The sequence below is a fragment of the Terrapene carolina genome, unplaced genomic scaffold (genome assembly GCF_002925995.2).
Source record: "Terrapene carolina triunguis isolate 2854851 unplaced genomic scaffold, T_m_triunguis-2.0 Scaffold193, whole genome shotgun sequence".
Lineage (NCBI taxonomy): Eukaryota > Metazoa > Chordata > Testudines > Emydidae > Terrapene > Terrapene triunguis.
This window is the reverse complement of record NW_020664544.1, coordinates 289197-317030: the sequence shown is the minus strand read 5'-3', so window position 1 is coordinate 317030 and position 27834 is coordinate 289197. Positions and strand designations below refer to the sequence as shown.

Genomic DNA, 27834 nt, shown 5'->3' with positions numbered 1-27834 from the left:
TTCATTCTTTTTTTCTTCATCCTCCTCCTATATTATAAGTAATGGGAAGTAAATGAAAATAAAATGAGGTATGTTGGTGAGGGCAGGGGGTTGGGGTGCAGGAGTCGGGCTCTGGGAGGAAGTTTGGGTGCTGGATGTGGGCTCTGGGCTGGGGCAGGGGATTAGGGTGTGGGAGGGGTGAGGGGTGCAGGCTCTAGGAGGAAGTTTGGGTGTGGGGTGCAGGCTGTGGGCTGGGGCAGGGGGGTGGCGCTTACCTCGGGCAGCGTGGCTCCCAAAGCGACTGGCACCCCCCACCCCCCACCAGTGGCTCCTAGGCGGGGGGGAGGGCATGGGGTCTCCGCACACCGCTGCCCATAGGCGCCCTCTGCAGCTCCCATTGGCCACAGTTCCCAGCCAATGGGAGCTGCGGTGTTGGCACTCGGTGCGGGGGCAGCGTGCGGCGACAACTCCCCCCAGGGGCCACAAGGACATGCCGTCCACTTCCAGGAGCGAAGCGGCGCAGAGGGAGGGAGGCAGAGCAGGCAGGAAGCTGCCTTAGCCCTGCTGCTGGCGCGTCTCTGTGCACCCCTTGGGGGGAGGGAGGCAGCAGGTCTCTGTGTGCTGTCCAGGGCAGGGGCAGCGTGTGGAGCTGCCTCCCGCCCCCCGCCCCCGGCCAGGGGTGCGCAGAGACGTGCCAGCAGCTGGTTGCTTCCAGGAGCAGCATGGGGCCTGCCTGAGCCCTGCTGCGCCACCAGCTGGGACTTGGGGGCAGGTTGTCAGATATTTGTCCTGCATTTTGGGGGCCCCCCTGTTGTTGGGGGCCCCCTGTTGTTGGGGGCCCCCTGTTGTTTCATGGTAAATCCGCTCCTGGCTGGCACGGATACTGTACAATAAACTAGCGTATGACCAGGCTGCCGGGGTGCGGTGTTAAACCGGATGTAACCCATCAATCAGTTTGCACTAGCATGTCAGAAGAGACCCAGCGACCCAACAGGACATGTTGCAGTAGCACGCCCTCATCTTTAGTTACCCTTCCCTCCCTCCGGCATGCGAGCGGCATTACCTGGTGTAAAGGCATTGCTCGCCATTGCGGTACCGAAATGGCTGCTTATGGCTGCAGGACAGTGCTGGGTCAGAACAGGGACTCTGTGGCTCCTTCTTAACTTTAGCAGGAGGGCTGTGAAAAGCTACTGAGAGAGAGAAAGAAACAGTCAAGTCAAAACTCCTCCTGGGCCCGGAGAGATGGCATTTGTGTCAGCAACTGAGACACATGGGCACGCACTGCCTGACCTACTGACCTGGCTCTACGCCAGGGGTCTCAAACTCAGATGACCTCGAGGGCCGCATGAGGACTAGTGCATTGGCCCGAGGGCCGCATCACTGACACCCCACCTCGTTGCCCCCGGCCCCGCCTCCCCTCCACCCCTTCCATGAGGCCCCACCCCTGCCCCGCCTCACCTCTTCTCGCCCCTTCCCTGCCCCCATTCCAACCCCTTCCCCGAAGGCCTCACCCCAGGGGGTGCAGGAGGGGGCTCAGGGCAGGGAGTTGAGGTGCAGGAGGTGTGCAGGGTACTACATGGAATTGGGGTGTGGGGTGCAGGAGGGGTGGGGTGTGCAGCGGGGCCTCAGGGCAGGGAGTGCAGGAGGTGTGCAGGGTGCGGCAGGGGGCTCAGGGCAGGGAGTTGGGGTGCAGGAGGGGGTGAGGGGTGCAGCAGGGGGTTGGGGTGCAGTGTGTGGCAGGGGGCTCCAGGCAGGGGGTTGGGGTGCAGGAGGGGTGAGGGGTGCAGGAGGGGTGAGGGGTGCAGGGTGTGGCAGGGGGGTCAGGGCAGGGAGTGGAGGTGCGGGAGGGGTGAGGGGTGCAGCAGGAGGTTGGGGTGCAGTGTGTGGCAGGGGGCTCCAGGCAGGGGGTTGGGGTGCAGGAGGGGTGAGGGGTGCAGGGTGTGGCAGGGGGGTCAGGGGAGGGAGTTGGGGTGCACAAGGGGTGCGGGGTACGGGCTCCAGCCCGGCGCCGCTTACCGAGAGCGGGATGGCAGCGCCGCGCCCCACAGCCAGGGCAGGCTCCCTGCCTGCCTGCCCGCCCTGTCCCCGCTCCACTCCAGGAAGCAGCCGGAGTCCCGGGGAGGGGAGGGGGGGGAACGGCGCCATGTGCTGCTCTTGCTGCTCCTCCAGGTACCTCCCCCAAAGTTCCCATTGACCGCGGTTCCCAGTTCCCGGCCGATGGGAGCTGCAAGAGCACGGAGCCCTCTACTTGCCTCCCACCCCCCTGCTCAGGGCTGCAGGGACATACAGTAGTTCAGCTGCTTCAGGGAGCAGCGCGGGGCTTGCGGCGACACGGGGTAGGCGGGGGGGGGAGCGCGGGGACCTTGGCGGGCCGCACGAAAGAACCCCGCGGGCCGCCGCGTGTTTGAGACCCGTGCTCTAGGTGAAGCAGAATAACAATGGGTATAACTGTTCTCTGGAGTTTCCCGAACTCTGTCCCAAATACCCCTCCCTACCCTTTGTTTACACTAGCTGCTGTCCGAATATTTAGTTAGGTTCATACTGTGCCCTTAAAGACGCTAATCTGGGGAAGAGATTATAGGCACTGTGAAAGTCCAGGGCAGGCTAGGTAGGAGGGAGAGTAGGTATATGCTAAGCAGTTCAGGACTTGGCAGGGGAGAGGCGACATGGTGTGTGGGTGTCTAATTATTTTGTGTTATAACCTAAAGGGTAACACATTCTTATTCTGCTTTTCAACACCTAGAACCTAAGGTCTGGCTTTGCATCATGCGAACCACCCTCTCAGGTTCACATGCATGCCAACAGTGTGTTGTGAGTAACATCACCATGTCGTTACATTGTGCCATACTGTACTGACACAGTCTCATGAGGTACATTTCATGATATGCTAGTTTGTCCTGTAGGACAAACAAGTTAAGATGGTTACCATAGAAACGGCTATACTGGCTGCTGAAGGATGTCCGTAGGGAAATATTATTACACTTATTGAGCCATCGTCACTGCTTAGTGCTGTACCAATGCCGAAGAAAACAAGGACTAATATTTTCAAGAGTCCCTTAGTGACTGAGGAGGCTAAATTCCATTTTCAAGTGACTTAGACAGTTAAGAGTCTAAATACCACTCACTTTCAATGAGAGTTCCGCTTCTAAGTCACTTAGGGGCTCTTGAAAATTTTATCCAAGGTCTCTGCCCAAAAGTCAGTACAGACAATATCACACGGGACCATCGGACTCATGGGTCAGAGGTCAAAGCTTGCAGTGCTAGGGAGTTTTTTTTTTTTTTTTTAATTTGGAAGATTAAAACCCCTTCCTAACTAGCAGTATCAGCAAGATGCCCCTTTGTAACATTAGCGATTTCAGGTTGTCTCCTGGGAACCAGCTAAGTGTAACCACACAGTTCACTAACACGCGCAGCACCATTACACAGCCGGCTGCATGCTATGTGACATTTGACAGCGTGGGTTCAGACGACATACAACAGTTAGGGATGTTCCCCGGTGCCCTCTCACAGAGACTGCTCATGGAGCTGGGAGGAGGAGATATTTATTGTGAAGGAGTCATAACCACTGCTTCCCCAATACCCTCTTTTTTATTTTTCATTATCTACTTAGAACAGAGAACAGTGCAGGTCACACAGAGTTCTGGGTTGCAGCTATCTGGAGAAAGGCCCAATGTAGCTAGGTAAATGTTTGCCTAGTGAGTGACAGCTCAGCAAAGCTCTGTGCACTTTAAAGTCGCACAATCAGTCTGCCAGTGTTGCATTTTATCTTAGATCTTTAGGAAATGCTCTTTATCCAGAATTCCTACAGATAAAGAGCAAAAATCAGATACAAACCAACAGCCCCTCACTGACAACAACAGCATGGAAAGCCTTCAGGCTGTCAGTAGGCAGCTACAAGCCAGAGAGTTCCCTTGAAACTGTTAACAACACACACCTTATTTCCAGTCTGAATTTGTCTAGGTTCAGTTTCCAGCCATTGGATCACGCTAGACCTTTGCCTGCTAGGTTGAAGAGCCTATTAACAAATCTTTGTTTACCAGTAAGGTCCTTATGGACTATAATCAAGTCGTCCCTTAACATTCTCTTTGGGCAGGTTTTCTAGTCTAATGTTTTAATGAGGGCGGGAGCAGCCCAGCTAGGTCACACGTAGTTCACCCCTCGGGACCCAGTGCTCCCTAGTGTCTTGGCCCGTCTAATTTTCAGTGTGCCGGCACTTCGCTGGACAGGTGCTAGCACATTACACATCAGCAGGAAGGACAATGCTACCAATCTCCCGGCTGCGGGGCACCACAATCAGCCTCCATCAGCTCAAGTGTCTGCCACTTTGCTCCAGGTTTCTGCAGCACCGGCATGGTGGGTTGTGGTGATTTCCTTTGGCGGACTTGGCTTCTTTGCATGCTGAGGGAGGGGCAGGGAGAAACAAGCAGCCTGTTTGGTCCAAACTGGTAGACTGCCAGAGAGTGAACTTGCAGAGGAGATGCAGTAACCTCCCATAGGAGTGTGTGTGCAGATGGGGGCCGGGGGGGTGAGTGATGGGGGTGGGGAGCATGTTACTGCATGAACCATTGCAGAAAGGTATAAAATCACAGAACTGTGGGGCTGGAAGGGACCTCGAGAAGTCATCAAGTCCAGCCCCCTGCGCTGAGGCAAGACCAAGTAAACCTGGACTATACCTGACAGGTGTTTGTCCAGCCTGTTCTTAAAAACCTCCAGTGACAGGGATTCCACCACCTCCTTTGAAAGCTTGACCCAGAGCTTAACTATCCTTAGAGTTAGAAAGTTTTTCCTAATCTCTAACCTAAATCTCCCTTACTGTAGATTAAGCCCATTGTTTCTTGTCCTACTTTCAGTGATCATGGAAAACAATTAATCGCAGTCCTCCGTATGTGCGCAGGTTTGGTTGATTCCACACTTCTCTAAAGCATTCCTTATTTAAAGAAAGAGCACTGTCCCATCTTCATCGCTCCAGCGAGTGGCTTTGGCCTGATGCAGGCAGGAAGAAATATTTCTGAGCTGGCTAGAATGTAATGAATAACAAACGTGGGTTGCAGTTTACAGGGTCAGGAAGTGGGACGCGGATATTGTTACGTCTTATGCATAATTAAATCCAGCAGGGAGCAAAATCTCTTTACAGGCTCTTCTGAGGAGCATGTCTCAGGCTGAGGGCCACATGCAGCTCTGTGAACAAGGTAAGCACCTTCTGACTTTGCCTCTGCTGCTGCCTTCAAGTCATCACTGGACAGAGGAAGGAAAGAGCTACATGGGTTATGCCCCATTTTGAACATTCAACAAGGAGAGGGGAGAAAAGGGAAGAAGAGGCATAAGGAGTGGAGGGGTTAGGTACAGAGAGATGTGCATTCTTGCACTGGGTCTATGTTTGGTCCTCAATCACCAGGTTCATACCTAGTTAAAAATTCCATCCACTCTAGCTGATACCATTTCACTTAGCAGGGGTTCAGGTGCTTAAAATCTCCCTAAAAACCTAGGCAAGGTTAAGTACTGATCTGTGAATGGCTTGTTCGGTTTATTTTGGCACTAAGTAACCCGAGACATTAATTGGCCAGTCAACTTCATGCCAGGCCCTTTGCCAACAGCAGGCAGCTCTCTCTGAGATGAGCCACGCTGGCTGATTTGCTGAGTTCTGGCCATGAGGATTCTGCTGTGCACTCTGCCCTGCAGCAGCTGGTGAAGGGAGCAAGTGAATTCTTGAAATTCCTAGTGCCCCTGAGGTGGGAGAACAAGCCCCTGAGAATCCCCCCAGGAATAACAAGAGCGGCACCCCAACTGTGTCAGGCTAGTTTACTGCCAAGAGTTGCCCCAGTTTTTTTATTTCCATCCCCCCCAGCAGTTGTTCTCTAACCCAGCCACCTTTGCTTTTCAGCTGCACAAGGAGGCACCTTTGAGCATTTTTGGAGCCTTACTGAGCACCCAGGAGCCTGGCCATTGAGAGCTCTCCAGGACAAGGCTTGTGTTTTTTTTTTTTTTTAATTTCCAACATTTTAGGCACTAACTTTCCTATTTTCATGAGCAGATATTGCTGGAAACAAATGCTTGGAAGCAGCTCTACTGTCAGTTACAGCAACCTAAATCTGGAGCAATGACTTTGTGTTACTCTGGGATTATGCTGTTGTAACTGAAAGCAGAGTTGGCCCTCGGTGTTTCTCTTCTCCCCTGTGAGATGCTGAAGATGTTGCCCTGGACTCCCCATAAACAACCTACCTGGGGTAGAAGTGGGTTGGAGGCTGTAATAGGGTGGCTCACCCGTTATGGGCAGGAGGGCTGGGGTTAGCCAGCCCTGATTACAGAATGAGCCACTCCTGGGAGAGATCAGGGTGGCTGCCTATAAAGAGCAGCAGGAGGCTCCCCTGAGGGAGGGAAGCACAGGCTGGGGGTAGAGAGAGGGTGAATGGTTCCTGCAGGGGTGAGATGCTGAGCCTGAGGGGTCTGTGAGCAAGGAACTGTAGTGAGCAGGATGCTTCTGCTAGGGATCCTGCCTGAGAGAAAGGTTAGGGACTGGAAGCCAGAGAGCTGAGAGAGGCTGAACTGCTGCCACCTGAAGCCTAAAAGAGACTTTGACCTGGGGCCTAGCTCTGGGAAAAAGGGCTGGGAACTCCCTACATAAAGGGAGAGAGGGATTGAACTGGGGTTGGAGCCTGGAGGCCTGCTATGTAAGGACTCAATACAGGCAGGGCTGGCTCCAGCTATTTTCCGCCCCAAGTGGCGAAGCGGAAAAAAAGATAAAGCCGATCGGCGGCACTTTGGCGGCAGCCTAATCATGCCGCTTCTTCTACGGCAATTGGGTTGTGGATCCTTTGCTCCCTCTCTTCCTCTTCCGGGGCAGCTCAAAGAGGGACTGAGGGACCTGTTGCCCCTTTCCATTGGCTGCCCCAAGCACCTGCTTCCTTCACTGGTGCCTGGAGCCTGAATATAGGTAGCCCAGGAGGAGAATGCTGTAATTACCTGTGGCTTGTAAGCTATTAAGGGGCCCTGATGAGGGCAGAAGTTGGTAGCAGGGCACAGCACAGGGCATGCTGGCCACAAGAGGAGAGGCCTAGGAGGTGGCTGGCCTTGTTTCAATGGCCTAATGGTACAATACTGGCTAGAGATACTAGAGGTCCTGGTTCAAATCTAAAGTAATCTCTCTGTGGAGGTGACATGTGGCCCCTCAACTGTAAATAAGCAGGTATCCCAGTCCAGGACTGGAGAAAGGGGCAGCTTATCACCTCTAGGCCACACCTGGTCATTCCAAACAAATCCAGTCTTCATCAGAGGGAGGGATAGCTTAGTGGTTTGAGCATTGGCCTGCTACACCCAGGGTTGTGAGCTCAATCCTTGAGGGGGGCATTTAGGGATTGGGGAAAAAATCTGTCTGGGGATTGATCCTGCTTTTAGCAGGGGGTTGGACTAGATGACCTCCTGAGGTCCCTTCCAACCCTGATATTCTATGATTCTACCTGGGGCCTCACCCCCTTCACCTGCTCTGACTTTCAGCCCAGAGGAGAAGAGCCCATGTGCTTATTCCTCAAATCACTCCACACTCCCAAGGGATCCAAACCTTCAGGTAGAAATCAACACAAATAAATACATCTGCAACAGCAGGAAGGCTCCCGGTCCTTATTGCTGAGGGCTTGATCCTACAGCCAAACCTGAGGCATCCATCAATCACGGTGGAGTGGCATGCTCATGAATAGCTCCTTGCACAACCTGAACAGGAGAGAGTCCTCTTCCCCTCACAGCCCTGCCCCCTGGGGCCTGTCCCACACCTGGGAGAGATTCAGTGTCTGAAGCAGGACATCTGTGCAAACAGTGCAGTGGCAGAGGAGAGACGTCTCTCTCCATAGCTCCGGAGCACTCCTTCCCCTTCTGTCTGTGACAGCTCAATTCGTTTTACAGAGTAAACAGAAACTATAGAACAAGCCGCAAAAATGCTGCTGTCAAGGGAGAGAAAAAACTCCACTGCCCAGTACACTGAGCTCCATTCAAGCCTCATGAAGCAAAGTGTGCTAGGAGCGGCCAACCCTTTCCGGCCCCTAATAGCTGGAACAGGCTATCACATTACAACTGGCTCATTCATTCAGAATGAAACACGGGACCAGCCCTCTCCTCAGCTCCAGGTCAGCGGGAGGAAGAAAGAAGTCATATGACTTAGCGCACACGCTGGGCCAGTGCTGCAAAGCCAAATCCCAGTGACGGGGAGAGGGGAGCAATCAGAAAAAGTGCTTTGTCCTTTTTTTCATGAGCAGACATAGAAAGGGGGAGGGGAACCCATCCCTGGAGCTAATGGGGAGAGAGGAGCATGGTCCCTGGAAAAGCACAGAGCTGCCTGGAAGGGCTTTAAACATCCATCTCTCTCTGTTCTCAGTTACTGTGAGATGTTCACATGTGCAGGGGCTTGGAGAGGGGGTTCCTGTAGCTCTGACACGCCAGGCTCTGGGCTCTCTCAGCCAGCCTGGAACACAGACTCACTACTCAGAACAGTCTATTAATTTTAGTTTCTTGGTCTGAACCAGCCCAGCATTAGCTTCCAGTCTGACTAGATGGGACAGGCAGTTGCACGGGACAACAGGCAGCAGGTTCAATGTCTCCCAGCTACAAGGTTAATTCTGATGAGAATCCAGCTAGGCTCTCAAAATATCACCCTGTGCCATGTACACAGGCTGGGGTCAGCACAGGGCCCCTGGAGTGGAGAAAGGGATGGACCATGAACTGAGAGCCAGGAACTCCTGGGCTCTCTCCCCAGCTCTGCCAGTGACGCCTGTGTGACCTTGCGTCTGGGTCCACATCTAGAAAGTAGCCATCCCTCCTGGGGATGTTCATTAGGGCCTGCTCGGCGCTCTGCAAGGACTGAGCACCCTTATTATACAGAGACGGCTCCTGGTGCTGCACTAACCGCACTGTATCAGACCCTCCTTCATGAACAGACGTGCGTGCTCTGGGGTTAGAATGAGGGTGGCTGATATAAATGGTCCCACACACGTGGGCAAACACACACATGTGATTCTTTCATTGAATGTTTGGTAAAACACAAGGATCAGGCTGGAGCATGGATCTATTAAGGAAACTGATTGTTCTACTGCAGGTCGACCTCAGGAGAGTTCAGTTGTTACACAGCGTCTCCAATCTGGGCAGCACCAAGTCCCCCTATGCAGTGCCCAGCTTCTAACGCAACCCCCTGCCCAGGTGGCAGGTGCCAAAGCTGATTTTCAGAGCCGAGCAGAAGTGATAATTAGGAGGTTCCCAACTTGTCAAGGGAGCTCTCACCGCACTTCCATTTATAGCCAAAGGTGGGTACGTGCCGTCAGACTCCCCACCTTGGGAGATTTAAAGGAGCTGATGGCATTTGGACCCCAGACCCCAATTCCGTACTGTTAATGTCCCATCTCAAGAGCTTTGCTTTGGAAATAAGATCCTAACCGAAAATAATTGACTTATGACTAAAGATGGATTTCCCCTCCTTTTTTATCTTCCCTCCTTCCAGTGAGAACATCTCCATTCAAGCCAATTTCCTTCAGCTTAGTGGCTTATAGGTGAAGGTTTCGCCTTTGCATCTCATGCCAATACCACTCCTTAGCTGGCTGGAATTGCCCAATTAACCACCATCCACATCTTCCACCAAACACCAACAGCCTTGGAACCTCTGTGTTAGGGGAATGTGCCAAATGCCTTTGACTGGGATTAGATAGGGATATTTTTGTCTTGTCTAGAAGGGGATAGGTGGTCACTATCCCTCTGCTTTGGGTGGCGCAGGAGGGAGCTAGTGCCTTTTCTTTGATTCTCCATGTGGCAGTGATCTTATCATTGATATATTTGTTTGGTTTAAGCGTCTCCTGCCCCTTCCCCATAAACACATTCCCATGGTACTTACAGTTTTCTGAATGAAAGTCAGGCACAAATTGCTCATCGCTGTCTGGAACCTGAGCTGCAACGGGGGAGAAAGAGAGATGAGGAGAATTAGATTTGGCACTTAGTAAGCTGTAATTAAACAGTAAGGCAGAAATGAGTCTGTGTGTGTAAGATCAGAGCTTTCGGCTGGAAGGCTCTGTATGGCCCAGGGCTGGTTTCCCTTAGGGATTACAAGCACATTGATGCAATTCTTCCCTCTGCAGATTCAGGGAACGTCTACACTACAAAGTTAGGTCGACTTAATTTAAGTCGACATCCAGCCGCCGCAGTAATTAAGTCTGTTGGGCGAGTCTATACCACACTCATTGTGTCGGTGGAGTGCGTCCTCACCAGCAGCTCTTGCGTCAATACACAGAGCAGTGCACTGTGGGTAGCTATGCCACAGTGCAACTAGCTGCAGGGGGTTTTGGGAAGGGCTTGCAATGCCTCATGGGACCAAAATATTGCTGCAGGGGGGAATGAGAATGGGAACATGGCTTCGACCTCCCATGACGTAGTTTCCTCCCTCTCTATCCTGATATCAACGGCATACAATCTATACTTTTTGGTGCCTTTTTTGAAAGCCTGGCTTAGCTGTGTGTATGCCATAGAGCAAGAAGCATGGACCCAGCTCAGCTGTGCACTCTAGTTGTGAGCATTACAACCACCTCACGCCTTATCCTGCCGTATTTCCAGAGCTGAGACAGGAGCCGCCGCGCGGAACATTGCGATGTCATTCAAGCAGCCCTGCTGCAACCCAAAGAACGAAACAGTTCCCGGTTGCTGCTGGCAGTCACGCAGTGGCTGAACATGGTGGAGTGCCATTTCTGGTCCTGGGAAACAAGCACTGACTGGTGGGATCACATCATTATGCAGCTGTGACAAGCATGACTGCAGGATGACGAGCAGTGGTTGTAGAACTTTTGAATGCAGAAGGCCCCTTTCCAGGAACTTCGTGCAGAGCTGTTCCCAGCCCTGAAGTGCAGCCACACTAAAATGAGACCTGCTCTGACCATGGAGAAGTGAGTGGCGATCTCTCTGAGGAAGCTTGCAAGGCCAGACTGGTACCGGTCAGTGGGGAGTCAATTCAGAGTTGGTAAATCCACTGTGGATACTGTTGTGATCCAAGTGTGCAGGACCATTAATAGACTTCTGCTAAGAAGGGTAGTGACTCTGAGCAGTGTGCAGGACATAGTGGATAGTTTTGCCGCAATGGGGTTCCTTAACTGCGGTGGGGCTATAGACGGAACGCATATCCCTATCTTGACACCAGGCCACCTTGCCAAAGAGTACACAAACCGAAAGGAATACTCTTCTATGGTGTTGCAAGCACTCGTGGATCACAGGGGCCGTTTCACCGACATCAATGTGGGATGGTCAGGAAAGGTGCATGACGTGCGTATCTTTAGGAACTCCGGTCTCTTCAGAAAGCTGCAATCGGGGACTCTCTTTACAGATCACAAAATAACCATTGATAATGTTGAAACGCCAATAATGATCCTGAGAGACCCAGCCCCCCTTGTTCCCATGGCTCATGAAGCCGTACACCGGCCACCTGGACAGCAGTAAGGATCGGTTCAACAATAGGCTGAGCAAGTGCAGAATGGTGGTGGAATGTGACTTTGGGCATTTAAAGAATCACTGGAGCAGTTTGCTTGCTGGGTTAGACCTCAGTGAAAGCAACATCCCCATTGTTATGGCTGCCTGTTGTGTGCTCCATAATATCTGTGAGGCAAAGGGAGAGAAGTTTCCGCAGGGGTGTGGCATGGAGGTGGATAGGTTGACAGCCGATTTTGAGTGGCCAGATACCAGGGCAATAAGAAGAGCCCAGCAAGGAGCTCTGTGTCTCCAGGAGGTTTGAAAACCCGGTTCAGTAATGAGCACTGCTTATCTGCGTTGTGCCTTCCCATACCATCTCCTCTGTTGCATCAGTTTCCCTGCACCTCCCCTTCCCTCACACACCCTCATGCTTGCAATAAATAAAGTGTATTTCATTCTCAAAACATTGACTTTTATTGCACAAACATAAAGAAACTGAAAGAGCAGGGAAATAATTTAACCTTGGGCAAACAGTGGGATAAAATTGAGAGGGGAGAAACCAAGTCAGCTTGTCTGTGAAAGCACAGAAGTCTTGCCCATCAAAGGTCTTCAAATGGCCACCTTTTGTTCTTAGTCCCCCCACCCCACCCCTGGGGTTGAGTGGAAGGGATACTGCATCTCCCCCCCTTTCTCCCCTAGCCTCCTGGAATGTTTGGGGGAGGGAGACTGGGAATAAGGTGATGTTTGCAGGCCGTCATGCTGTTTTTCTTGAAGCTCAACCACACGCTCCAACATGTCTGACTGATCCCTCATAATCCGCAGCATCTCATCCTGCATGGCACACTCATGCTCCTGGGATGCTCTCTTGCTCTCTCTGCCCATGTCCAGTTTTTCAGACAATGAAATCCTCCAGGCTCTGAGCTCCATGTCCACTGTCCTGGACGCGTTCATTATCTTGCTGAACAAGTCGTCACACGTTCTCTTTTTCCATCTTCTAATCTGCGAAAGCCTCTCTGCTGGGTGGAGGCTGTGCTGAAGGCCAAGCTTTCCACTGTAAGGCATGCAAAGGTTGCTATTTAAAAATCCCTCCCCTTATTACACTCAAGTGCAAGCCAGAACATAATCAGAATCTCTAGCCATCCAGTAAACCTGTCTGCTTGGAGACCAGGGACCAGTGTTAAGCCTCCCAAATTGCATTTTTTTATCTGGGGCAGCTCCAAGGTGGGGGCAGGGGAGGGAGGGGGCGCGTTGCGGCCACGAGAGAACACAGGAAGCCCACCCTCCCCTTCCCTTAACGCTGCAGGTAGCAGTTGCCCTGGGCTTGCAGATTCTGAGTTCCCTGCCAACCAAAACACTGGCATGTTAGGGAAACTGTGGTTGAGGGACTCGGAAATCATCGTGGGTGGTAGATCACATGCTCTATTGTTTGTGGTCCGAGCACTTGTAATGAAAACTTCCACAGTCTCCCCTAGGTGACCCTATGTGACATCACTCTTCTGAGGATGACAGAGGTGGCAAGGGAGCAGATGCTGCAAGCATCTGGGTAGAGAACTGGTCCTTATGCTGATATGCTGTGTACTGCAATGAAGCCAGCAGAGTTAATACTGGAGTGGCGTGGGAAAGTGTCCTACCCTGGTGGAAGAAATAAGGCAGTCCTTCCCAGAAACCTGCAAACGATTGCAGAGTACCTCCATGAAAGTTTCCTGGAGGTCTCCATGGAGGATTCCCAGACAGTCCCTATGCACATAAACAGTCTTTTCTGGGGTGCACCCTCTGCGTAGCTGGAGTGGCCACTGGGAAGCAGATTTCCACTGCACCTCACTTTTTCTTCATCTTAAACAAAAAGTATAAGAGCATGTAACCCCTACAGTTTGGTTGGAATTGCATATTCACCAGAGGTGCCTTCCCCTGCATCATGCTTGGCCACCATGCTGTCCTGCACTTGCTGGGCTATGGGGTTAAAAATAGCTCCTGGCTCTTGGAGAGAATGGATCTGCCACTCGCCTGTCCCACATTCTCCTCCGCTTCCTCGTCCAGAATGTCCTCCTCGTTGTTGCCTGAGGTGGCCCAGGACTCAGACTCCTGGGAGGTATCCACACTGCGTTTGGCGGCAGTGGTGGGGGTCACTGCTGAGAATCGCATGCAGCTCACTGTAGAAGTGGCATATTGGTGGTGCAGAACCAGAATGACTGTTCACCTCCTTTGGATTCTGGTACGCCTGCCTAAGTTCTTTGATTTTCACATGGCACTGTTGCATGCCCCTGGTGTAGCCCTTCTCTCCCATGCCCTGCACAAGCTTTTCGTAGATGTCTACATTTCTTCGGCTGGATAGGAGATGTGCCTGCATAGACTCTTCTCTCCACAGACCAATAAGATCCACAACTTCCAGGCTGGAGCATGTTTGGGGCATTGCATCACCATGATCATAGAATATCAGGGTTGGAAGGGACCTCAGGAGGTCATCTAGTCCAACCCCCTGCTCAAAGCGGAACCACTCCCCAAATCCCTAAATGGCCCCCTCAAGGATTGAACTCACAACCCTAGGTTTAGCAGGCCAATGCTCAAACCACTGAGCTATCCCTCCCCGCAGCTGGGCTGGTGAGCTCTCCATGCTGATCAAACAGGAAATGGAAATTTAAAAGTTCCCGGGGCTTTAACAGGGAAGATGCTGTTTCCTGTGAACTTGGCCACTGGGCAGCGGAGTTGAAAACGATCTCCAGAGCAATCAATCTCTGGAGCATTGTGGGACACCTCCTGGAGGCTAATTTGGTCAACTTACACAATGTTGCGTCTACACTGCCTCTCTATTGACCCATCAACATCGAATTAAGTGCTACGTCTCTTGCAGAGGTGAAGTAATTAAGTCAACATTACAGGTGAATTATGTCAGCAGCAGGGACCCAGTAGTGTACACACACACATTATTAGGTTGACATAAGGTGGCTTCTGTCGACCTAAGTTTGTAGTGTAGATCAGGCCTCAGTTTCTTTCCCTCTTTTCTTCAAAGTCAAGATGAATATTTAGGTTTATTTGCTCTTTCTAATTAGGGTTCATTATTTCCCAATACCCAGGAATCTTAGAGAATTCATCGTGGCACAGATAGCTACTGACTGAGAAACTCAAGTTGGGAAGGATATGCCAGGTCCTGAGAGAAGCAAGAAACATCTATGTCTCTGCACGAACATAGCCTTTGCAAAGCAATAGTGCCAGAAAAAGCAGATTGCTTGGCACTGGTGGGGAAGGCTGGAGTTCGTAAGTTACTAACAGAAGACAGAGCATTTCAGAGAAAGCATTTAAGCTCTGTATGTATGTGTGGGAGAGAAAGCCTCCCCTCTGTATGTGTGCTCTCTCAGGTGGGAAATTTAGGAGAAAATTGTAGCATATTGGCATCTTATATGACCTGCCAAACACCTGATCTCTCTCCTCACAAAGACAACACTAAACAGCTCACAGTCACACCCCAGGAGGCCTGCACTTCCTGCTGAAGAGACTGTAAATAGCACTCATCATAATGACAATAGCAATTGCCTCAGTGGTTTTTGAATAATCCAGAAACTGTCTGATAAAGGTGTTTGAATATCTGCAGCCTCATTCCCCATGGACCATCCCATCTTGTGGGAGCACGAAGAGCAATGACGTGGTTAACAGCATTAGCAACTCAATAATAATAACAAGGCTTCAAGAATTAATGCCTCATCAAGCCACACTTGCTTGTCTGCAGGGATGAAAAGACAACAGCCAGGCAGTTTACACTCTGATTTCTCTCCACAGCCCAAAGGACTATAATTATTAATTATTATTATTATTATTTTAAATGAAAGCTTAGACTTTGGAGAAAGCTGTAAAACCTCATGTGCAGAGATCCCCACAGCCTCTACTCCAGAGACACTAGAACAGTGAAGAATCCTTTCCAGGGACGGCTCTTTGCTTTCTTCTGATAAGAATTCTTTGAGCCTCTTTAAAGCATAAACTTGTAAGTTTTCATGGAGATGCCTCAACTCAGGTTGAGGCACCAGGAGACAAGTCGACATGAATTCATTTATGCCCTCTCCACACTGCAGCGCTTAACTGTGATTTTGTACCCAGGTAGATGGGCAGTTGCCATAGCTGGTTGTGCAGTTGCCATAGCTGGTTACAAGTAACACTTTGTGTCTGCACACCGCAAATTTTCTGCATCATGACCATGTTTGTAGCAGTGCATCCTGGGAAAATCCGAGCTTTGTAGGGGATATAGGGCCCAGAGGACATACAGAACAATGCACCCTGGGGAAACCCACTGCACAGGCAGCTGGGAGTAAGTAGGCCCAGCCAAACTGGTTACACAAATATACTTAGGGCGTCCTGTCCACTGTGTGATGAACTGGTTACAGATAGCCATCTGTGCGCCAGACTAGGCTCTGGCAGGGACAAAACACTGTCACCACTTTGGTTTGTAAGCAAGTTTTAACCATATTGTGCATATGGTCACAAATCATTTCTGGAGCCATTAACTGGTTACAAGCTTGTAGGGTGGTCAGAATCTTAACCACCCATCTCAGGCTTTATTGTTTCAACTTTTCTTACACCTAACACATACATTCAATTAAACAGACTTCAGTCCTAGAATTCTCCTTCGCCAGGAGGCCTGTGAAAAGCTTGATGATGGTGAGGCAGCTGGTGTGCTGGGCAGCTGCCGGTCATGCTGACTCCTGGTGACTCATTGTTATCTTGTGCTCCCCGCCTATCTACCTGTTTCTGGTCATAAAACTGTATCTTTGTTCTGGGATTGAACCAGGGGCCCTGGTCCATAACTGAGTTGCCTAGGCACTATCACAATATAAATAATAATAAAATAGAGTAAAACCTATAGAGTAAAGGAACAAGGACTACACCACTTAACCAGGAGAACTGACACAGCAGATTCTATGGGCATGCCCTGGACAGGGTATTTCAGCCTACAAACTTTATATTAAATAGTCGCCGCAGTGCTATAGCCCACGGCTTCAGCACAGGAATTGAAGTTTACTCTGCCATTCCTGTTCTACTAATACCATACATAGGCACCCTCCAGTTATAAGTTTTTTTTCAGTGTCAGGGAATAGCCAGATAGGGATTTGCTCTTGTTCCGCTTTTCTTTTTTGCTAAGAAGAGCTTTAATGAACATTCCCCTCAAACGTTCAGAGAAGGAGCAATTCATTCAGATTTTTCAATTATAATGAGTCTGTAGACACACCCTCCTCCCAGGTTATTTGTGCCCATTTTCCTTCTTCTGTAGCTATATGAGAATAGAAATGTAAAGCTAAAAGGCGCATGAGAGGTCATCTAGTTCAGGGCCCTGTTCTTAAAAACCTTCAATGACGGGGATTCCACAACCTCCATTGGAAGCCTATTCCAGTGCTTAACTAGCCTTAGTTAGAAATTTTCCCCCCTAATATTTAACCTAAATCTCCCTTTTTGCAGTTTAAGCTGATTATGTCTTGTCCTACTTTCAGAGGATATGGAGAATAATTGATCACCATCCTCTTTATAACAGCCCTTAACATATCTGAAGACTTATCAGGTCACCCCTCAGTCTTCTTAAGACTGAACATGCCCAGTTTTTTTAACCTTTCCTCAGAGCTTAGGTTTTCTAAAGCTTTTATCATTTTTGTTGTTCTCCTCTGGACACTCTCCAATTTGTCCACATCCTTCTTGAAGTGTGGTACCCAAAACTGGACCCAGGACACCAGCTGAGGCCTCACCAGTGCCAATCAGAGCAGGACAATTACCTCCCATGTCTTTACATATGACGCTCCTGTTAATTCACCCCAGAATGATATTAGCCTCTTTTGCAATTACATCACATTGATCCATATTCAATTTGTGATCCACTATAACCCCAGATTCTTTTCAGCAGTACTACCACCTAGCCAGTTAGCCCCCATTTTGTAGTTGTGCATTTAATTTTTTCTTCCTAAGTGTAGTACTTTGCACTGACTTTATTGAATTTCATCTTATTGATTTCAGAGCAATTCTCCAGTTTATCAAGGTCATTTTGAATTCTAATCTTGTCCTCCAAAGTGCTTGCAACCCCTCCCAGCTTGGTGTCATTTGCAAATTTTATAAGTATACTCTCACTCCATTATCCAAGTCATTAATGAAAATATTGATTAGTACTGGACCCAAGACAGATGCCTACGTGACCACACTAGATACATCTTCCCAGTTTGACAGTAAACCATTGATAACTACTCTTCGAATATGGTCATTCAGCCAGCTTTGCACCCACCTTATAGTAATTTCCTCTAGACCACATTTCCCTAGTTTGCTTCTGAGAATGTCACGTGGGACTGTGTCAAAAGCCTTAATTAAATCAAGATATATCATGTCTACAGCTTCCCCCATCCACAGTAGCCATCACAAAGGAAATTAGGTTGGTTTGATATGATTTGTTCTTGACAAATACATGCTGGCTATTCCTTATAACCCTGTTATCCTCTAGATGCTAACAAACTGATTGATTAATAATTTGTTCAGTGTCTTGACGTTAGGTTGGCCCAACATGGCCCTCAACCTAGGATGTAGTTTTGTTGAAGTTCTTCTCTCATAATCGTCTCCCTATAAAATGGGACAAAAATATAAAAAAATAAAGGTACCAACCCAGCTTTGTCTTCAAAAGCAACAACATCTAGTTGTACTTATTCTAGAACACCCTTAATTTCTGAATGAGATGACAAACTTCTACTAAGAACAGCAAAGAGACTGAGGCAATCAAAAAATAGGAATAGAATCCTGGTTTCAGCATAGCATTTGCTGCTCAGAAATTGGGCCTTGTACCAATACACAACTAACTCTTTTCCAGCCAGTCTGAGCTTACGTTGTGCAGAGATTTCAGCCCTAAGCAACATACCTGGAGTTGCAGTGGCCACACCCAACCAACTTCCTCCAAATACCTGCACATCTCCATTCAGTTCTGTGCAAACACCCCCCCTCCCAAGTTTACCTTCCTACCCTACCTTCTCACACAGAAGAATACGCCTTCAATTTTCAAATGAAACGCCTCCAGAGCTATTGCTTTTCCGCCAAAGCAGGAAGATCTAATTATCCTTCTAGTCACCTGCATTTTCTTGCTTGCCTTCCCAGATTGTCTGAAGAAGTCTAGACACACTGGCACCTCATCTGTATTAGGCTGCCCCACTGCTATTGCCCCTGTCGGGCTGCACCATGCTGGTACAACATGCGAAATGTTAAAGAAAAATGCCAGTAATGAGGAGGTCAGGAGGACAGTCAACAAGTTATAAACACATCACAAGTCCCCACAAAGGCGCTCCCTGTGAGCCAATGCAGCATGTTTCCAAGTCTGGTTCCCTGGAGCTGAATTCGGCTGAAGACAGAAGCTGCTGCCGAATTGCCTCCGCTGCAGAAACGCGCGTGCCGCCCTAACGGCACACTGACTGCCCCCGCCGTCCGCGGCGGCAATTCCGCGTGCTGCTTGGGGCAGCAGAAACAGAGCCGACCCTGTCTCTCCCGTCACCTTTACACTTTGGCAACACTTGTGTAGCTTGTCATTGAATTTTGAGACTCTTTCCATTTCACCGGGTTCAAAGAGCTGGCTTGAATTAATGCTGTGAATCAACACAAGCATCAGCTATGTTTTGTAGAGACACTGTCAAGTATTAGGCCATGTCTACACTAACACTTATGTGGGCAAAACTTTTGTCACTCAGGGAGTGAAAAAACCACCCCCCTGAGCGACATACGTTTCGCTAGCATAAGTGCTCGTGTGCACAGCGCTATGTCGGTGGGAGACGATCTCCTGCCAACATAGCTACCACCGCTTGTTGGGGGTGATTTGCGGGAGCAGCTACACGGGAGATCTTACACTGGCACAACTGTATCGGTACAGCTGTGCCACCGTAAGCTTGTAAGTATCAACAAATTCTCTAGCAATCAAGAATGTCCCAGTGGTTAGGCACGGGTGAATGTGTAGGGAGGGAAGGTGGGGTGATTTCTATGTCTTTCTTCATTGGAGGCAAAAGTCCATATTTTGGGTTCAGAACAAACTGCTCAAAAAAAAAAAGTAGGCAAATCAAGGCAGGTTTATCACAGCATAAAAGATACTCCCTTTCCTCCGAACGCTTGTTTCCATCAGTTCACTCATGCAGATTTAACAGGATAAGGCTAAGCACAGCTGCAGTTTCCTCCTTAGAAATCTAGAGTGAGGCCTGAAGGCTAGAAACCAGACTCGTTTGTTCACAATCCAGGGATTCTTTGCCTCCTAAGGAGTCGCACAGAAGGATCTGGGATGCTAATCGGAAGGATACAGGCAGTTAGGTAAAGTACAAGCAGTGGCTGAAGCACATATTAGCCACCCCGGAGATCAGAGCATCCCAAACAGAACCCGCCACAGATTCCATGAGGCTGGCATCAGGCTTCAAAGGGGGCCTCAGCTGCCACAAAACTCGAGGGGGTTTCATTATATTCCCACAGCAAAGCCAGAAGACAAGGGTTAGGATACATAGTCCCTACAACCGGCACCCGATTGTCCAGTCCGCTGCACTGACACATCATCAGTACCAGGCCTTTGGACAATCTTCAGAGCAAATGAACACACACATACAGAGCACACAAACACGAGTGGGGCAAGAAGCAAGAATCCTTTGCATCAAAACCACCCTGTTAACAAGCTCTATGACAGACCTGAGAACCAGCACCCTACAGCAAGTTTCACTGCAAGGGGTTAGAGCAGCCAGAAGCACCATACGAGATCTATCACTGCTAGCTCCATCCATAAGGCTACGATTTAGTCAGGGGTATTTTTAGTAAAAGTCATGGACAGGTCACGGACAATAAATAAAAATTCATGGCCCGTGACCTGTCCATGACTTGTACTATAAATATCCCTGAATAAATCTTAGCTGGGGGGCCACTGCTCTGGGGGGCACCTGGTGGGCCACTGCTGGGGGGCGCAAAGGGTGGGTCGCTGCTCTGCGAGGGGGGGAGCCAGCGGCACCAGCTGCCGGGGGCCGCTGAGCAGTGGCTGCTTGTTCCGGCTGCCTCTGGGGCTGCCCAACTGCCGCTGCTCCCAGGGGCTGCCCAAACAGCGGCCGGTTTGGCTGGCCCTGGGGCTGCTCCAGCAGCGGCTGATGCGGCTGGCTGTCGGGCCACCCGAGCGGTTGGCTGCAGAGCCATTCGAGCAGCGGCCGGTGTGGCTGTCCCCAGGGCCACCTGAGCACACGGTGGCTACAGAAGTCATGGAGGTTGTGGAAAGTCACAGAATCTGTTACTTCTGCGACCTCCGTGACAGACACGGAGCTCTATCCATCAGATAAAGCTCCAATAATGGAAGAAGAGGTTAGAACTAGAGGGACATGGAGGTGCCCCCCATTATCCTGTCAATAGAACACACATAATTCCCATTGACTGATCCTGCTGATGAGACAATTAGGCCCCAGAACTTTAGAGCGACTCGGTCAACTTGAAAACACATTTCAAGCAGGTACATTTCTTTCCCTAGGTTTCTAGGAACACTCAATATTATGGAATATTATGCTCTTTATTCACTTTCTGTATTTCTCTTAGCTGGGTTAGGAGACTCTTTAGATAGATTCTAAAGCCAGAAGGGACCCTTGTGATCGTGTAGTCTGATCTATATAGCACAGGTAATAGAATTGTCCCAAAATAATTCCTAGAGCAAATCTTTTAGGGAAAAAATATTAAAATGCCTATTGTTTGCTTGTGCCCAGTTTACCAAGTGATCCTGATAGCTCTGAATCAGAGATCTGTCCTCTTCATTGTTTACCACTCCTCCAATTTTTCTGTCATCTGCAAACTTTATTGGTGATGACTTTGGGGTTTTTATCCAGGTCACTGATAAAGATATTAAATAGCATGGGGCCAAAGAATAGATTAATAGATTTTAATGTTACCCTTTAAAAAAAATTTGTGGATGCAATTTATGTGGACTTAGCCACTGGTTCATCTTTTGTTTATATCTAGTTTCATTGTCAGGTTTATAGCACCGCATTGCTCGGGATTAGAGCCTTTTCAAAAAAAACTGTCTGGATTTTTTTTTAAATGGTGGAAACATTTATTTTAGTCTCATATTTTGATAAATTGGGTTTTTAAAAAAGAAATTAAAAATTAAATCTGAGACCAAATTCAAGTTGACAGTATCCCTTTAAGCATTTCTGTATGAAACAAATTAAGGAACCAAGCCACTGAATATGGTGAGATGTTCTAGTTAGACCACAGAAGAAAAAAATATCCATATGTATATAAATATAAATCTGAACAATCTGTAGGGAAGATGAGAGCCAGACTGCAGCAGCTCATCTGTTGAGGTTTAAAATGAGATGATCAAAATCGTATAGAAACTTTTAAAATAGAAATAAAGGAGACTTAGCAAGAAGCTGTAGGAGTAGGCGCTGAACTTTAGTCTAAATGAGGCTAAACTACGATAAGAAGGACTGCACAGTTCAGAAATCGAGACTTGCAATCTCACTGTGAGTATTTAAGACCGGACTTGTAAAGGGGACACCACAACATGATTCAGAAGACCTGCTCTCGACGTCCATTCTGATTTCCATGGGATAGTCCCCTGAAATATATTTTGTATCCTGGCACTATAATGCACGAAAAATGTATATCACATACGCACAGAGACACGGCAACCCTACTCCTTCTGCCTAGTGAAAATATGTATTTCTCTGCTTAGCAGAGATAAGCAACATGGAAATTCTCGACGTTTACATGTGCTCTGTTTCATGCATTTTAAATGCTAGATTTGGACAGCAGAGATAAAATTTGCTCACTTGCTAGTGGTTTGTTGGTTTGTTTTGAATACAGCTTTGCTTTTCTTGTTAAAAAGATGCTTCTAAAAGTGACGAGAAGTTTGAACTGGGTTTTACAAGCAAAGGGAGAAACATGATGTACTTACTGGCTTTTGCCCTTGTCCGCTTGGGAAAGATGGATTTTATGTGACAAGACCAGCGTTTGTGTTTCTAATAGAGCTGAGAGGAACACCGCTCATTTTCTGTACTCTGTAAGAGGGATCTAGTGGACAGTGCACGGGACTGTGATCTAGGAGCAACTGAGCTCTCTAATTGTGGCCAGGTCCACAGATAATGTCACTGTCAGATGCAAGTCTTGGTGGTATTTCTAATATAGCTGAATCCTGAAAACAGACTACAGCATAGCTTCACTTTGTAATGTAGACAGCACCTACACGTACAGGGGCAGTGAGGACACAGAGCCTAATTTACAGATACTAATACAACACTTGACAATTACTATTAGTTTGTTCACAGCATCAGTGAGGTCAGCCAGCCCAGAGAATAGCGTCTCTTTGCTGCCGCTGCAGGAGGAAGAGGAAAAACTCACTTGGTTTCTTAAGGAACTAGAAAATAACAGCTAGTGTTCTCACTTTGGCTAGAGCAGGGAGTTTATTTTATTACAGGTAAAAAGAGAAGTTTATGATCTGGAGGAAGTTCTAACTTTTAGGCAGTATTTTGGGTCTAAACAACCAGCTACCGTATCACTTGCATATTAACAGATTGAAGAGATCTTCATGCTGCCACCACCTCTATTCTTGTCAGAAACTAATGGGAGGGAAACTGACAGTGACACCAAAGGAGACAATAGCACTAATCTGTGCCAGGCTGGGCTGGAACAACGCTGCTCTTACTCAGGGGCTGAAAGTGTTCCATTCCCAAAGTTTTTCATCTATATTGTTAAGAAGCTGGGGCTTGGAGACGTCAGGTTCTGCAGGTTAAGGAACAATAAGATGCAGCACAGTGTCTAGTTGCAGGGGTATGTTCTCGGGAGAGATCTAGGGTCCGCATTTAAACCTAGTTAGGAAACTCGCAAACTGATAGTTTGGGGGCAAGTTGTTTTGTTCTTTTTTCCAGTGGTTCAAGGCTAGTGAAAATCATGCAGGGGAGTGAAACATGCAAGGATTTCCCTGATATCACAGATAAGAGGAGAAGACAGTGCAGGGACCCGGCCTGTCAGAGCTGAGCAAGAGCTGCAGCCACCAGTGTCAGATTCTACTGCTGCTAAACCGAGAGCTACACCCCAGGGCTACTAGCTGCTAACCCCACCATTCAACAGCCCCCAAAATGAAGTGCACAGCTTCCTCCCTTCTGGAGAGGGGAAATAAAGTCCCACGAAAAGCTGGAAGTGACTCAAAGGGGACTGAACAGAGAAACTGTCTGAAGCCAACTGCCCCTCTGAGTTTCCAGCAGTAGAGTGATAGTGCTGAGAAAACCCGAAGTAACAAGCTATGCTGGAAACCCGGCAAAGAGGGTTCCAGCCTGCTGGAAGGGAGTTGATCCCACCCGGAATCCTGACTGTTGGGACTCACAGTGACAAATATATATCGCTGACCATAGACGCAAGCTGAACTGGGAAGAGCCGACAGTGCTCCCTGGGGACAGGCACAGGGACACCTCACTTAGGAGCAGCCTGGATTGCCACTGGAGGTCACTCTTGTTGCACAGCAGGGAGCATGTTTTTGCTGTAACTCTTAAACACTGACATAAAAAAGGTGGTTTAGTGTAATTTAAAACTACCGTCCATGACACACGGGGGGCAGGAGGGGACTTACTGTCTCTCCAGCAGGAGCCGTATTGGGCAGAGGCGGTAGCAGCAAGTGCACAAGCAGCTCTCTGATCGACACCGCTTAGGAAGGGGAAGTTTCCTTTGGTACAAATTTTTTGTAACCTGTTTTTAACATTCCAAGAGCATGTGACTATTTCATTTGCTCCAGCCAGGATGATGCCAATAAAGCAACGGGAACTAAAAAATGCAGCACAAATGACTCGAGCTGATTCACAAGAAGCAACGATGAGAGGTAAATGTGCATTGCTTGGACAAATAGCAACGATGGCTGCTTCTGCCATTTCTCCCACGGGTCCAGCTCCCCTGGGGCTCCAGTCTAGACAGGGCTCCAGCTGCTGCTAGTGTGGTAACACCTTGATGCCAACCCTGCTCAGAGCAGGTCCACGTGACCATAGCGGCAGCATCAAAACCCTTCTCTGCGTTGGCACCACCAGTGGAGGTGAAATAGTGGGAAATGTTAGTAATGTAGATGGGAGCAGGAGGGAATGAAAAACAGCTGCAAGTCTCTAAAGAACATAGGATGTGGGAAAACTAGGGTGGGATCCCAGGGGATGGAACCAAAACCAACCGGTTCACTTGAATGGTCAAGGGAAGTTGTAGGCTGAATATCAGGAAACATTTCGGTCAGAGCCCAAGACAGTCTCCCAGGGACAGAACTGGAATCAGGGTGGCAACCAGCGATTGTGTGCCCACTGCCCGCTCTTCTCAGTCCTCTCAGCTAAGTGCCAACTCTGCTCTCTGGAACACACAAATAGGGACAGAGTCCCGAGCCTCGCTCAGACAGACCTGCCGTTACACACGGTCGGGTCACTAGCGCAGTACGGAGATCGCAAAGGGCATGTCCATAAGATATCTGCCAAAGGAACAAGCACCTGCCCGTTGCCATAAACTAAATAGTCTTTCAGACAATACAGACCAGACAGCACAGGCCTGGCTAGTGTTTTATTATTATTTCTTACAAGCATTTCCTGGGCCTTTTCACAGCAGGAAAACGAGTACCGGCTGCGAATGCTTGTTCTCCAAAGCCTCTATCAAATTGCTGCTGAAAACACTTTGGCTGCTAGTGCTGAATGGACAAAACCATTTTCAACTGCACTGCAGGAAGTGTAATAGAGACCATACGCTTTAAAGGACAGAGGCAAGGCAGGACCAGCAGCTGCCTGAATACTACGATAGTAGGACTGGCAGCCAGCTACATCCACTGGTGGAAGCCCAGCCCCCTGAGGCACTTAAAACTAGACTGGACAAAGCACCCCAGAAATATACTGTAGGGAATAACCGTGTACTGGCCTGAGTAACAGACTAGACTGGAGCCAGTAAAACGCTGCCAGCTCAAATTACTGTCATTTGAAATAATCTGCATGGCTCTAAGTGGAACCAAGAGCGAAGAAAAGAAAATTCCTACAGAATTCAAAGAGTGAACAACAGTCTTTGAGAAATCTGTCATCACAAGTGACTGACGAGGGCACCCAGGCTCTAGGTGGTAGTTGGACAATAACACCAAAGGGACTGTAGGTTAAAATTCAGTCTCAGCAACAGATGAGCAGACTTTGGGGGTCTCAGTCTGTTGCCCGGAGAGCCTGTGTCTATTCTGTTATTTTTAATAGAGCATCATGGCCAGCTGCCTGTCCTGGGCTGCTGACAGTTTTACTCAGGGTAACATAGAACAAAGGGCAATGGTCCATATCTCAGCCCCACAGAGTGGATGGTGTCTGCTCTGAGGTGGAGGAATCAAACAGAAGGGGCATGGCTGGAATGCAACTCTGAGGTGTAATGCCCGATAGTGGTGGCAATCAGCCAGGGGTACGCATACCCATGTGGGTACGCAGAGGTCTTCCAGGGCACAGCAACACATCTAGCTATTTGCTTAGTTTTACAACAGGCTACATAAAAAGCACTAGTGAAGTCAGTACAAACTAAAATTTCATACAGACAATGATGTGTTTATACTGTTCTATATACTATACACTGAAATGTAAGTACAATATTTATATTCCAATGGATTTTTTATAATCATATGGTAAAAATGAGAAGGTAAGCAATTGTATAGTAATAGTGTGCTGTGACACTTGTATTTTTATGTCTGATTTTGTAAGCAAGTAGTTTTTAAGTGAGGTGGAACTTGGGGGTTCACCAGCTAAATCAGACTCCTGAAAGGGGTACAGGAGTCTGGAAAGGTTGAGAGCTACTGGCCTATAGGGCTGGCAGTGGGAAGATGCACCAACAGGCCCTGTGCCCTGAAGCCAGAGCTGTCAGTCAGTCTCACTTACATGAGAACCATAATTCTCCGAATTTGTTCTCCATCTCACATAACTGAAACATAGTCCAAGAAATTTACTTCCATCCTCTTTGCCCCTAAGCCACCAGACGTTCTTCCAAGAGAGCAGGGAACTAAACAGGCTTCTCATAGCCTCTCTCCTGGCTTATTTTAGTAACTTCAACTGAATCCATCAACACTTGCCCGATCTTATCCCATAGCATTTACGGGCTCCCTAGGGTTACAACCAACACTTTCAGACCAGAGTCACACAAGGAAGAATATTTCCCCCACCCCGTTTCCCCAGTGGTTCTAAAAACAGAGGAGTCAGCACAGACAACTAAGGAAAATACAGAAACTTTTCTCCTGGGAAGCCTTTGCAGCTTTGAATCCTGAGTCACGTTTATGAAAACTTTGGCACAAAACTAGTTCCACAGTTACCTACTGCAAGAGTCACATTTCATTCTAACATGCTCCAATTCAGACAGAAAGTGATGTGGAAAAGAGCATCAAAGTTATGGCTATAAGGCCTAAGATTCCCGTGTCTGCTAAAAAAGACTTGCATATGTACAGAGATTGGTGATTTATACCAGTGCAATGTGGAAATTGGGCCCTATTTGCTGCTATAAAAACCTCCTGAATTAAACTAATTGTAGAACAAAGTTAAGTTACATACTTAAATTTTTTATTTTGTGCATAGCTGGATGCTTGGCACAAACTAATTCCTGATTTTATATTTACAAGTTGGTTCCTTCCTGCAGTCTTTTATTTTAAAAGTAATTGCAGGAGCCTTTAACACAAAGCTATGTTTCTCAATTGCATGAGGTGGAGGCAGGAAATATATAAAATATTTCAAAGTTTCACTTTTTTCACATTCATATTTCTTCAATTTCTCAGTTTTCCCTTGCACTGTTCAAAGATATATGTGTAACTTAGAATTGTCTAAATCTGATACAAAAATGCTAGCACATAGCTCCACATACACAGACATTAGATAATAACTGATTATCAAAACGTTAGCAAATGCAAGTATAGAGAACAAATAATAGCCTGCTTGAGAGGGGAGCTCTCCTCAGGAAAATTGGGACTTAAATCCTCAGCCTGCAATTTGTTTGTTTCACTGACAAATTTACAGGATCTCAGATTAGCTGAAGAGCCAGTTCACCACACACTTACAGTCTAAGGAACAGAACCTGGATTGTTAAAGCCTGTGCACAATCTCAACTAAGGCTCCAATTGGACTCTGACTACACTCAGTGAGCTAGATTTAAAATACCAGCAGTTTGGCAGTTTCCAGGAGAACTGTGTCCACAGAAACAGCATCTCACTTTTTTACAAATAAATACAATTATTTTTGTTATAGTTGGTCATTTCTTATAATGCAGGTGGTCTGTAAATAAATAACTGGGAACTTAGGATTTCTTTAGTTTTGCCCTGGAAGTTGGATCTTATGAAAGAGAAAGAGGTGGTGGGAATGGAAAGTCCATAGGGTTTGGTATGGTGCAGGCAGCTTCACAGACTTATCATAGATGGTCTTCTCTTAGCTCCCTAATATATATATATATATATATATATATATATATATATATATATATATA

At 48.2% G+C, this 27834-nt stretch overlaps 1 protein-coding gene across 7 annotated transcripts in view; it reads right to left on the bottom strand.

The window, feature by feature from the left end:
- Nucleotides 1-27834, bottom strand: part of ETV4 (ETS variant 4) — a 44946-nt gene that overhangs the window by 14003 nt on the left and 3109 nt on the right. For 5 of the 7 annotated variants that reach the window (XM_024224325.2, XM_024224326.2, XM_024224331.2 and 2 more), the window contains exons 5-6: nt 9845-9898; nt 1043-1169 (exon numbers count right to left, since the gene is read on the bottom strand). In XM_024224325.2, the coding sequence (XP_024080093.1) occupies nt 1043-1169; nt 9845-9898 (181 nt within the window). The remainder of the gene's footprint in view (nt 1-1042; nt 1170-9844; nt 9899-27834) is intronic. The other 2 variants (XM_024224327.2, XM_024224328.2) reach the window with 1 other exon arrangement.